Below are 12,090 nucleotides of genomic sequence, written 5' to 3' on the forward strand. Positions count from 1 at the left end.
CTTTTATCAACAACACTCCGGATTAACTGCATCCAACATGCATTTGCATTTTGAACGGGGGAAAGAGAACTTGACTCAATGTCCGAGGTCCAGCTACCTATTGGTGATGCTGCAACCCCTTTCCATTTACCCCAACAGGTGAGACCAGTTTCGCCTTCATCACTTACAATGAAACGCATGGGATCAGGAACATACTGTACCAAGCCAATAACCAGGTCAACCTGGCATTGGTCAGCAACATAGCAACGGTCGTCAGCACCAACATGTCAGGATGTCACATTTCTCCGAGCATCAACTTGACTTTCCCCCAAATTAAGGTTTGTGCATTTGCCTGTATTCTGCAAAGGGAATATTGCTGTTTTCATAATGAAAGGCCAATTAAGCTCCTTAGCCCCAACAGATACAGCAGAAATGGCGGCACTTTGGTAACGTCAGCCGTGACCATGGGCCCTGCCGCATGTAACAAATGGTGAAAGCACTGGAGGCTGATTGGTGTTAGATAAACACAGAGAGCTGCATTTTACACTGGGGGAAGCTTTTCCTTTCCCCCAAGCTACTTGGCTGCCGTGTCCTCAGGCCATTTAACGGCCATCGGTCCTTTGATTGGCTGGAAGTGGACCCCCACTTCGACAGCAGAACCTCAACCAAGGCCCAGTCACACCTCCTCAATGGGGCGGCAAAGGTGGCAGGTTGGTTAGCACTGCTGCCTCACAACGCCTGGGACCCGGGTTCGATTCCCGGCTTTGGGACACTGTCTGTGCGGAGACTGTACGTTCTCCCCGTGTCTGTATGGGTTTCCTCCGGGTGCTCTAGTTTCCTCCCAAAGTCTAAAGATGTGCAGGTTAGGTGGATTGACCATGATAAATTGCCCCTTAGTGTCCAAAGATGCACAGGTTAGGTGGATTGGCCGTGCTAAATTGCCCCTTAGTGTCCAAAGATACATAGGTTAGGTGGATTGGCCATGCTAAATTGCCCTTAGTGTCCAAAGATGCACAGGTTAGGTGGATTGGCCATGCTAAATTGCCCCTTAGTGTCCAAAGATGCACAGGTTAGGTGGATTGGCCGTGCTAAATTGCCCCTTAGTGTCCAAAGATAGGTAGGTTAGGTGGATTGGCCATGCTAAATTGCCCTTAGTGTCCAAAGATGTGCAGGTCAGGTGGATTGGCCGTGCCAAATTGCCCCTTAGTGTCCAAAGATGCACAGGTTAGGTGGATTGGCCGTGCTAAATTGCCCTTTAGTGTCCAAAGATGCGCAGGTGAGGTGGATTGGCCATGCTAAATTGCCCTTAGTGTCCAAAGATGCACAGGTTAGGTGGTTTGGCCGTGCTAAATTGCCCCTTAGTGTCCAAAGATGCATAGGTTACAAGGTTGTTGGGATAGGGCGGGGGAAGAGGGCCTGGGTGGGGCGTTCGTTCAGGTGGCCGGTGCAGACCCGATGGGCCGAATGGCCTCCTCCGGCACTGTAGGAATTCCATGGATCCAAGAAAAAGAATCCTTCAGAGGTGAGCAGGGGCCAGTCCTGCTCTGACGCACATAGAATCCATAGAATGAATCCGATAGAATCTCTCTGGATTATGCGGCCGAGCCTTGGATCCTCAACCTTCCGGACTCAGGCCATTGGAGGGGGCACTTTGTACACATTTACAAGGTATGGATTTCACAAGAAGGCTGGGCTGCACAAGAGCCATTCGGTCCCATCTTTCTTCGCCCCTCCAGATCGAACTTGTAGGCCAACCAAAGCAAAATCCCAATCGTCTTGCTTTACCAATTCCGGTCATTTTGCCTCCAATGTTCTTTAGCCGAAGCCATTTCCTACCTCTGAACCTATTCTGTTTCGAATAGAATACCAAGGCGACAGAGGTTTTCTGCGTTCGCCTGAGTGTTAAAGATTGTAGAACGATTTGGACTGAAGATGGGTGTGAAGTGCTGAAGGTTGACGCCAACGCCATTACTTGCAGCTGTAATCGATTGTCCACGTTTACCGTGCTGGAGAGGTTAAAGTCCACTGAGGTACGGCCGGCGTTCTGTTTTAGGGTCGGTGGGGGTGGTGGGGGGGGTTTCTAACCCTGCAACATCCTGATGGGGCTGTACAGCGAGGGTGGTGACAGATTGGTTCCTCTGGTCAGGGATTTGACTGGGATTCCCCCCCCTCACGCGATACAGTTGAGGCTGGGGGATGGGAGTGGGGGGGGGGGGGGGGGAGATTTGCGGCCCTTTGAGCGTGCAGATTTCTCCCCTTCTCCGGTCTGGACAGGTTGTCTGGTCTCTCGGGGAATTCGAGGGGGATACGGGGAGATGATCGAGAAAGTGGAGGTCGAGTGCCCAGAACGGCCAAGATCGTTTTCAATGGTGGAGCAAGATCGATGGGCCAGCTCCTACCTCTTGGAAGCACACAGTGGTTAGCACTGTTGCTTCACGGCTCCAGATTTACATATTCAAGTGAGCAGTGAGGCTAATTTAAATACGTCGCTGCCCAATCTCCCCCGAAGTCCAGGAACAAACGTGCAGCCTGGGAGACCACGCCATGGTGACGTTTAGCGCTGGAACGCACTAACATGGACAAGGCGTTATGGCACCTGGGGGGGGGGGGGGGTGTGATGATAGGCAGACTATCATCTGCATATAATATGAGTAGTTCACCATCACTGTAAATTTTATGACCTATGATCTGCACGTGCATTGTAAGTTATATGTTTTACTGTTGTAGTTCCAGCATCTGACCAGCAGGCGGGGTGAGTATGGACCCGGATGCACCATGGGTTCCTTCAGAAGGTGTTTGTACGGCGTTGATAGCAGTCGCCTATTTGAGCAGCTCTGTTGTATCTTAGTGTAAGTTAGTGTTAGACGTTTATTTCCAACTGCATTCACCTTTGTTATGGGCCAGGGTTTAGAGAACCCCAAAGTGTATCATGGAGTTCACCTGACCCACAACTTTTACTAGATTGTGGTATGGGGAGCACACGGCCCACTCTCCAGGTGTGGTACAGCAGAAATGGAAAAGTATTTTTTAAAGCGAAACAATGTTTATTCTATGAACTCAAGTTAACCTTTTTAAAACAAACAGTGAACATCTCAGTAACCATTAATTCAAATACAACCCCCAAAGAATACAACACTAAGTAATCCTTAATAACTTCCCAAACAACATCCAGAAGACAAAAGAAACACCTTTTAACAGAAGCACATCAGGTTTACATTCACTACTGAAAACATTTATAATTCCGAATTCACCAAATGGTCAAGAGATAGTCTTTTGATGGCAGAGAGAACATCAGTACACCTGCTTGGTCTGGCTTCAGCTCCAACACGGAAAACAAAACTAAAACGCACCCTGCAGCAAACAGCCTAAAACAAAAGTAAAAAGCTGACAGACAGCCCAGCTCCACCCACACTCTGACATCACTGATAAACAATCAATTTCTTAAAGGTACATTTCTTAAACACCCATTCCTTAAAGGTACTCTCACATGACACCTTAGACATTTTAGTTATGGTGTTAGTAATAAAGAACTTTGTTCATAAAACAAAGTCGAACGTTCTTTGTTCTCATGGGAATATCGAGATTCCACATAAGCCCAATCAAAGAACTTTAAGAGGGGGGGGGGTCTCCCAGCCCACGGGAGGCCCCCGGCGGGTCGGGTTCTGGGCAACATGGTACCCTGGCACTTTCAGTGTGCCAGGGTGACTGGGTTGCACTGTCAGTGTGCCAGGCTGGCAGTGACAAGGTGCCCGCGTGCCAGGTTGCCCGTGCCAGAGATCAGGCCGGGAGGCGCCCTGCTGTTAAGAAGTGACATCGCTGCAACTTCCAGGGGGGGGTCCTGCCTGTGAGAGGGCAGCCCTGTCCTAGGCCTCGGCCAGCCTGCACAGACGGCCCCAGGCCTTGGACACACTGATCCATCGCCAAACCCTCGCCCCCCCTGCAAGGTCTCCACGGCGGACACCACCCGTGCGATGTTGGCCTGTGTGGCACGCATGGTCAGCACCACCTCCTGCTCCTGCACCCGGTTGGACTCCTCCAACTGCACCTGCAGGTCCTGGATGCTCGCCGACAACCCGTCATGTCGTCCTGGCTCTGTGATTGCACCACCACGGCCGATGAGACTGTCCGGTCTCAGAAGGCCGAAACCTGTCTGGGTGGCAGCTAATTCCTGAGATCGGCCCGCCCTCCGACCGTCCGCCCCCCCCCCCCCCCCCACCCTCAGGTGTTCATACCTCCACCTGATGTCCCGGATCAGCTGTGTGGTGCTCACCAGAGAGTGTCCCAGAAGCCTCTTGGATAAAGTGCCCAATCAAGGCGAGTGTCTCTGGGATGGTGGGGGGTGGTGTTGGAGACGGATGCGACGGGAATCTGTGTCAGCCCCGGACCCGACCTCTGGGGTCTCTTGCTCAGGTTAGCCGTCCGTGTTCTCCTCATCGTCGAGGGTGAGGGTGAGGATTGGGTTGAAGGTGAGAGTGGTATGGGGGTGAGGGTGGTGGGGGGGGGGGGGGGGTTGGTGTTTGGGTGAGGGTTGGAGTGAAGATGGGGGTTGAGGGTGAGGACTGGGTTGAGGGTGAGGGTGGTGTAGGGGCGAGGGTTAGGGTCAGGGTGTTGGGGGTGAGGATTTGGTTGAGGGTGAAGGGTTGGAGTGAAGGTGGGGGTGAGGGTGAGGACTGGGTTGAGGGTGAGGGTGAGCACGGTGTGGGGATGAGGGTGGGAGTGAGGGTGGGGGTGAGGGTGGGGATTGGTGTGTTGTGGGTGAGGGTGGTGTGGGAGTGAGGGTGGGGCGGGGGTGAGGGTGGGAGTGAGGGTGGGGCGGGGTGACGGTAGGGATGAGGGAGAGGATTGGGGTGTTGGGGGTGAGGGTGCTGTGGGGGTGATGGTGAGATTTGGGGTGTTGTGGGTGAGGGTGATGGTAGGGGTGAGGGTGATGGTAGCGGTGAGGGTGAAGGTTGGGGGTGAGGGTGCTGTGGGGGTGATGGTGAGATTTGGGGTGTTGGGGGTGAGGGTGCTGTGGGGGTGATGGTGAGATTTGGGGTATTGGGGGTGAGGGTGATGGTAAGGGTGAGGGTGATGGTAGGGGTGAGGGTGAGATTTGGGGTATTGGGGGTGAGGGTCATGGTAGGGGTGAGGGTGATGGTAGGGGTGAGGGTGAAGGTTGGGGTGTTGGGGTTGAGGGTGCTGTGGGGGTGATGGTGAGATTTGGGGTGTTGGTGGTGAGGGTGCTGTGGGGGTGAGGGTGATGGTAGGGGTGAGGGTGAAGGTTGGGGTGTTGGGGGTGAGGGTGCTGTGGGGTGAGGGTGATGGTAGGGGTTAGGGTGAAGGTTGAGGTGTTGGGGTGAGGGTGCTGTGGGGTGAGGGTGATGGTAGGGGTGAGGGTGAGATTTGGGGTGTTGGGGGTGAGGGTGGTGTGGGGGTGATGGTGAGATTTGGGGTGTTGGGGGTGAGGGTGGTGTGGGGGTGAGGGTGATGGTAGGGGTGAGGGTGAGATTTGGGGTGTTGTGGTGAGGGTGGTGTGGGGGTGAGGGTGAGATTTGGGGTGTTGGGGGTGAGGGTGGTGTGGGGGTGATGGTGAGATTTGAGGTGTTAGGGGTGAGGGTGGTGTGGAGGTGAGGGTGATGGTAGGGGTGAGGGTGAAGGTTGGGGTGTTAGGGGTGAGGGTGGCGTGGAGGTGAGGGTGATGGTAGGGGTGAGGGTGAAGGTTGGGGTGTTAGGGGTGAGGATGGTGTGGAGGTGAGGATGATGGTAGGGGTGAGGGTGAAGGTTGGGGTGTTAGGGGTGAGGATGGTGTGGAGGTGAGGATGATGGTAGGGGTGAGGGTGAAGGTTGGGGTGTTAGGGGTGAGGGTAGTGTGGGGGTGATGGTGAGATTTGGGGTGTTGGGGGTGAGGGTGGTGTGGGGGTGAGGGTGATGGTAGGGGTGAGGGTGAAGGTTGGGGTGTTGGGGGTGAGGGTGCTGTGGGGGTGATGGTGAGATTTGGGGTGTTGGGGGTGAGGGTGGTGTGGGGGTGAGGGTGATGGTAGGGGTGAGGGTGAAGGTTGGGGTGTTGGGGGTGAGGGTGCTGTGGGGGTGATGGTGAGATTTGGGGTGTTGGGGGTGAGGGTGGTGTGGGGGTGAGGGTGATGGTAGGGGTGAGGGTGAAGGTTGGGGTGTTGCGGGTGAGGGTGGTGTGGGGGTGAGGGTGATGGTAGGGGTGAGGGTGGGGGTGGGGTGATGGTAGGGATGAGGGTGAAGGTTGGGGTGTTGGGGGTGAGGGTGCTGTGGGGGTGATGGTGAGATTTGGGGTGTTGGGGGTGAGGGTGGTGTGGGGGTGAGGGTGGGGGTGGGGTGATGGTAGGGATGAGGGTGAAGGTTGGGGTGTTGGGGATGAGGGTGCTGTGGGGGTGATGGTGAGATTTGGGGTGTTGGGGGTGAGGGTGGTGTGGAGTGAGGGTGGGGGTGGGATAATGGTAGGGATGAGGGTGAGGGTTGGGGTGTTGGGGGTGAGGGTGATGGTAGGGGTGAGGGTGGGGGTGGGGTGATGGTAGGGATTAGGGTGAGGGTTGGAGTGTTGGGGTGGGGGTGGGGGTGAGGGTGAGGGTGGTGGGGGGGTTGGTGTTGGAGCAGGGGAGGTTGAACACATGGCATGGGAACCGCAACAAAGCGGGGTCTCACTTCCTCCCCGTGGCCAATCTCCACATCGGCGACCTCCCTTTCCTGTGGGACGCCAACCCAGCAATGCTGAGGGGTCGCAGATCCGGTGGTCCCCTCCAGTTTTCTCTCCCGGAGGTTATGGTGTGGTGGTTGGGGGGGGGGGGGGGGGGGGGGGGACAGAAAATCACAGTGCTAGACAGTCCGATGCATACAGCCCAGTAGGTGGGTAGCCAGGGGCCACAGTGGGCAGGGCACCTGGCTATGGCGGCTGGTATGGATGCTGGCATGTGGTGGTGCATGAGGGGTTCAGGCATCACCCAGGTCAGAGGGTGGGGTTTGAGTTACGCACATTTGGGACGGGGTGTGTGCTCCGGGCACAATGCTACTCATCCCGGCCTCCCTGAGGAGGTTGTGCAGTTTTCCCTGGCAGTGCTGACTGGTCCAGGTGATGTTGTCCATGACGCTTACCACCGCGGCCAGGCACGGTGAATGGCGGCAGCTGGCACCCTCCTTCCCGGTCGGGTACAGGTTGACCCACCTCAGGATGGCAACCAGTGCCTAGTGGTGTGCCTCAGGGGTCAGTGCTGGGACCACAACCTTTTACGATATGCATTAATGGTCTGGAGGAACGAACTTAAGACACAGTTGCTAAGTTTGCAGATGATACAAAGATCTGTAGAGGGACAGGTAGTATTGAGGAAGCAAGGGGGCTGCAGAAGGACTTGGACAGGCTAGGAGAGGTGGGCAATGAAGTGGCAGATGGAATACAATGTGGAAAAGTGTGAGGTTATGCACTTTGGAAGGAGGTAAGGAGACATAAACTATTTTCTAAATGGGGAAATACGTAGCAAATCAGAAGCACAAAGGGACTTGGGAGTCCTTGTTCAAGGTTCTCTTAAGGTTAACGTGCAGGTTCAGTCGGCAGTTAGGAAGGCAAATGCAATGTTAGCATTCATGTCGAGAGGGCTAGAATACAAGACCAGGGATGTACTTCTGAGACAATATAAGGCTCTGGTCAGACCCCATTTGGAGTATTGTGAGCAGTTTTCGGCCCCGTATCTAAGGAAGGATGTGCTGGCCTTGGAAAAGGTCCAGAGGAGGTTCACAAGAATGATCCCTGGAATGAAGAGCTTGTCGTATGAGGAACATGTTGAGGACTCTGGGTCTGTACTCATTGGAGTTGAGAAGGATGAGGGGGGATCTTATTGAAACTTACAGGGTACTGAGAGGCCTGGATAGAGTGGACATCGAGAGGATGTTTCCACTGGTAGGAGAAACTAGAACCAGAGGGCACTGCCTCAGACTGAAGGGACGATCCTTTAAAATGAGAGATGAGGAGGAATTTCTTCAGCTAGATGGTGGTGAATCTGTGGAACTCTTTGCCACAGAAGGCTATGGAGGTCAAATCACTGAGTGTCTTTAAGACAGAGATAGATAGGTTCTTGATTAATAAGAGGATCGGGGAGAAGACAGGAGAATGGGGATGAGAAAAATATCAGCCATGATTGAATGGCGGAGAACACTCGATGGGCCGAGTGGTCTAATTCTGCTCCTATGTCTTATGGTCTCTCCTCCACCACATCCAGGAGGGTCTCCAGCTCGGCATCTGTAATTCGTGAAGCCGCTCTTCCCGCTGCCATCTTGTTGGCTGCAATGCTGTGGGGAGGGGGGAGTGCTGTGTGTATGTGCGGCTGCAGCTTGTCAGCCTCCTGATGGTCAATCGCGAAACATTCAAGGCCGGCACCATTTCTCATTGGAATCGATTGTGTTCCACGTGGCACCGGTGCTAGCCCCTCCACAGTCCCTGAATCGGTCCAGATGTGGCGCCAGTTTTGCTGTCGTGAATGTCCACAAATACTGCGTTGGCGTCAACACTTAGTCTCAGGAACGGAGAATCCTGCCGTATATGTTGAAGTGGACCATAACCAGTTGGTCCAATAGCAAATCAGTGTCTTCAGGGGGCTAGATGAAGAGTGGACAGGTACAACGGAAAATAAAACACTGCCTGTTAAACCCTGGACGTGTCACTAATCAAGCATTTCCATTGGTTGCAGAGTGTTTCCAAATGTGTTTCAAAAGTTCCGGCCATCATGAGCAATTCTGAGGGTGAAAATCAAGTCAAACAGCTCGAAGCCATGACAGACTTCCTGAAGGAAATGGAAGATACCTCCATGCAACTGGCAAGCGATGCCGCCAGGCTGGGGGAGCTGAAGATAAAATCAGACATACTAGGTAACTTCAAAAACACAGGGCTAACGTCTGCATACGTCTGCATACTCCTTCTCAAACCAACCCAAAGTACCTCATTCAAACTAGCTATAGTGCCTCACTCAAACCATCCCATAGTACCTCACACAAACTATCCCATAGAGCCTCACACAAACCATCCCATAGTGCCTCACTCATACCATCCAATAGTGCCTCATACAAAGCATCCCATAGTACCTCACACAAACCATCCCATAGTGCATCACTCATGCCATCCCATAGTGCCTCACTCAAACCAACCCAAAGTACCTAACTCAAACCATCCCATAGTGCCTCACTCAAACCACCCCATAGTACCTCACACAGACCATCCCATAGTGCATCATACAAACCATCCCAGAGTACCTCACACAAACCATTCCATAGTGCCTCATACAAACCATCCCACAGTACCTCACACAAAGCATCCCATAGTGCCTCATACAAAGCATCCCATAGTGCCTCATACAAAGCATCCCATAGTGCCTCACTCAAACCATCCCATAGTGCCTCACTCAAACCATCCCATAGTGCCTCACCCAAACCATCCCATAGTGCCTCACTCAAACCATCCCATAGTGCCTCACTCAAACCATCCCATAGTACCTCACTCAAACCATCCCATAGTGCCTCACTCAAACCATCCCATAGTACCTCACTCAAACCATCCCATAGTACCTCAGACAAAGCATCCCATAGTGCCTCACTCAAACCATCCCATAGTACCTCAGACAAACCATCCCATAGTACCTCACTCAAACCATCCCATAGCACCTCAGACAAACCATCCGATAGTGCCTCACTCAAACCATCCCATAGTGCCTCATACAAAGCATCCCATAGTGCCTCAGACAAACCATCCGATAGTGCCTCACTCAAACCATCCCATAGTACCTCACTCAAACCATCCCATAGTGCCTCACTCAAGCCATCCCATGGTGCGTCACTGAAACCATCCCATAGTGCCTCACCCAAACCATCCCATAGTGCCTCACTCAAACCATCCCATAGTGCCTCACTCAAACCATCCCATAGTGCCTCACTCAAACCATCCCATAGTGCCTCACTCAAACCACCCCACAATGTTTCACAGCGGTCAGTGTCACTGTTGTCAGGTTCGCAGAGGCAGCGGTCAGGTTGAGGCCTGCAAGACCCAACAAACAGCAGTGAGCACACCTGACCAATTGATCAGCTTTGGCCGAGAGCAAATGTTTTTGGAGGGACCTTTACTTGGTTCTTCCTCCAAGCCTGCTGTTCGATCGTCTGTGTCGACCTGGGCCTTTGCAGCCCGCTGACCTGTGCAAAATGGCCACCCCATTACCTCACCCATCAAAACAACAGGACCCTTTTTCGCAGACCGCAGAGATGCCCACACACAGTTGTTGAAATAAATAAAGCTTTATTACAATAACTATTATTTACACGGCAAGAAACTGGCTGACTTTATACAAATGTTCAGCTATACATGGTTTAGGGTTCCCCGCCCCCTTTAACAGGGGAGCCCATATCCGGCGTGGTTCACGGGGAGTTTAATCATTGTTACTTCATAAGTCTTGTGCAGTTTATGAGACCCTTTACCCCCCCATAAACATATGGGAATGGAGTTGTAGGGTTAAAAAGGTTTCCTCACCAATTCTGCCCAGGTTTAGGATTGACAAAACCCATGATGGGAAGGGCAAGGGGTTATTTTACATGCAACAACTGCTCTGTGACAGTGCCCAAGCTTAGATGACCTTGCAGATGGAGCATGTTGTCCCCACCTGAGGCGCTTTTAGCTGGTCTTTCCAGAGCTGAACAATGCTTGATCAGGGGTCCCAGCATTGGGAAGGGAGGGGAGGCTAGAAGCCACCCCCCTTCCTTGATTCCAATCACCCTTCCCCCTGCCCCCACGGCCCCCTACCCCTTCACCCCTCTCCGACCTGGAGGGTGCATTACTGGAAACTGCCACCTCCCCCCCCCCCCCCCCCCACCCCCGGTCCCCGATGGTGGTCTTTGATTGGCCAGAAGCTCCGAGGGGGCTGGATCTCATCGGCCACCCCTGGGGGTCCCTGACCCTGGGGAAGGCCCATGCTGCCCAGTTAAGTTCCTGACTGGTAATTAACTGGGCATGCGTTCCCAAAGGAGGACTGTCTCTCCAATGGCGAGTGAGATTCCTGTCATCTCCATTAGGTGAAGTTCGAGGTTTCCACAGTATTACAATCCCCGACCCCAACTGTTGCTGGGATACGTGCGAGAATACTGGATCGAAACTCCGATGATTCACTGCAGAAGCACAAAGAAATAGGGATTTGGTATTTTTAAAACAGAACTTTCTTATGAATGCAATATGAAACTATTTGACTTCACACCTGAGAAGAACAGTTTATAATTACCCCTTAAACACTACTACTCAATTCCCCATTAAACAACAAGAAAAGAAATATATAGCTCTCAATCCATCTTAAAATCAGCATGGCGTAGAGTACTACTTGCTTTACTGAACAGCTTTAGGGTTAGAGCCCCTTCAGACTCTGGCTGAATATATTCAAAAGGTTGGTTCACCTGCCATGTTCCAGCTTCCTCCTTGTCCTTAGACAATGCTGCTCTGCATTAAATATTATTACTATCCTCCTGGGAGAGAAAACGGCTATTATAAAGTCGGGAAAGGAGTTCCATACCGAGCCCAACAGATTGGGTGAAAGGAAAAATATTTAATGCAACAGAAGAAGAGTTGCTGTACTACAGGAGCCAGCTCACAGTTCATGGTCCTCCAGTTTTATACAGGGTGTAGAAGGGGGTGCCCCACTCTTCAGTAGGGGAGTGTGTATTCCCCATAGTCCTTTGGGAATATCAATCCACCAGTCTCGTAAGTGTCCCATGATCTGCTCAAGGTTTCATTAGTGTTCCATGAACTGCTTAACCCCAGGTGAAGACACCAACCCGAGATCAGACATCAACTCCTCTCCAAAGCTTTCTCAAAATCTCTCCGAGTCTCTTAGCTCCACCCAGCAGTGACATCATCTCCCCAAGCAGAAAAAAAACCCCCAAATAACTTTGCAGGCTAAAAGCACATTTACTCCCCAGGGACTTCCCCCAGTCAAACCACAGGGCATTAGCCCAGACTGAAAAACACATTCCTCTGGTCAATTTCACCTTTGGGCTCCTAAAAGCTCCCAGGTCCTGCAAAAATAGGATTCATTTTAAAAAAAAAACGTGACCACTGCAGTCAAGCACACTTTAACCCTAGTCCCCTAG

General features: G+C 52.6%; 1 protein-coding gene across 1 annotated transcript in view; it reads left to right on the plus strand.

The window, feature by feature from the left end:
• The window catches only part of LOC119957061 (adhesion G protein-coupled receptor E5-like), a 74,602-nt gene that overhangs the window by 31,243 nt on the left and 31,269 nt on the right, over positions 1 to 12,090 (plus strand). The window contains exons 6-8 of the mRNA XM_038784688.1: positions 139 to 317; positions 1,842 to 2,009; positions 8,664 to 8,841. Coding sequence (XP_038640616.1) covers positions 139 to 317; positions 1,842 to 2,009; positions 8,664 to 8,841 — 525 coding nt within the window. The remainder of the gene's footprint in view (positions 1 to 138; positions 318 to 1,841; positions 2,010 to 8,663; positions 8,842 to 12,090) is intronic.

Source organism: Scyliorhinus canicula, chromosome 25 (assembly GCF_902713615.1).
Source record: "Scyliorhinus canicula chromosome 25, sScyCan1.1, whole genome shotgun sequence".
In the NCBI taxonomy this organism is placed as follows: domain Eukaryota; kingdom Metazoa; phylum Chordata; class Chondrichthyes; order Carcharhiniformes; family Scyliorhinidae; genus Scyliorhinus; species Scyliorhinus canicula.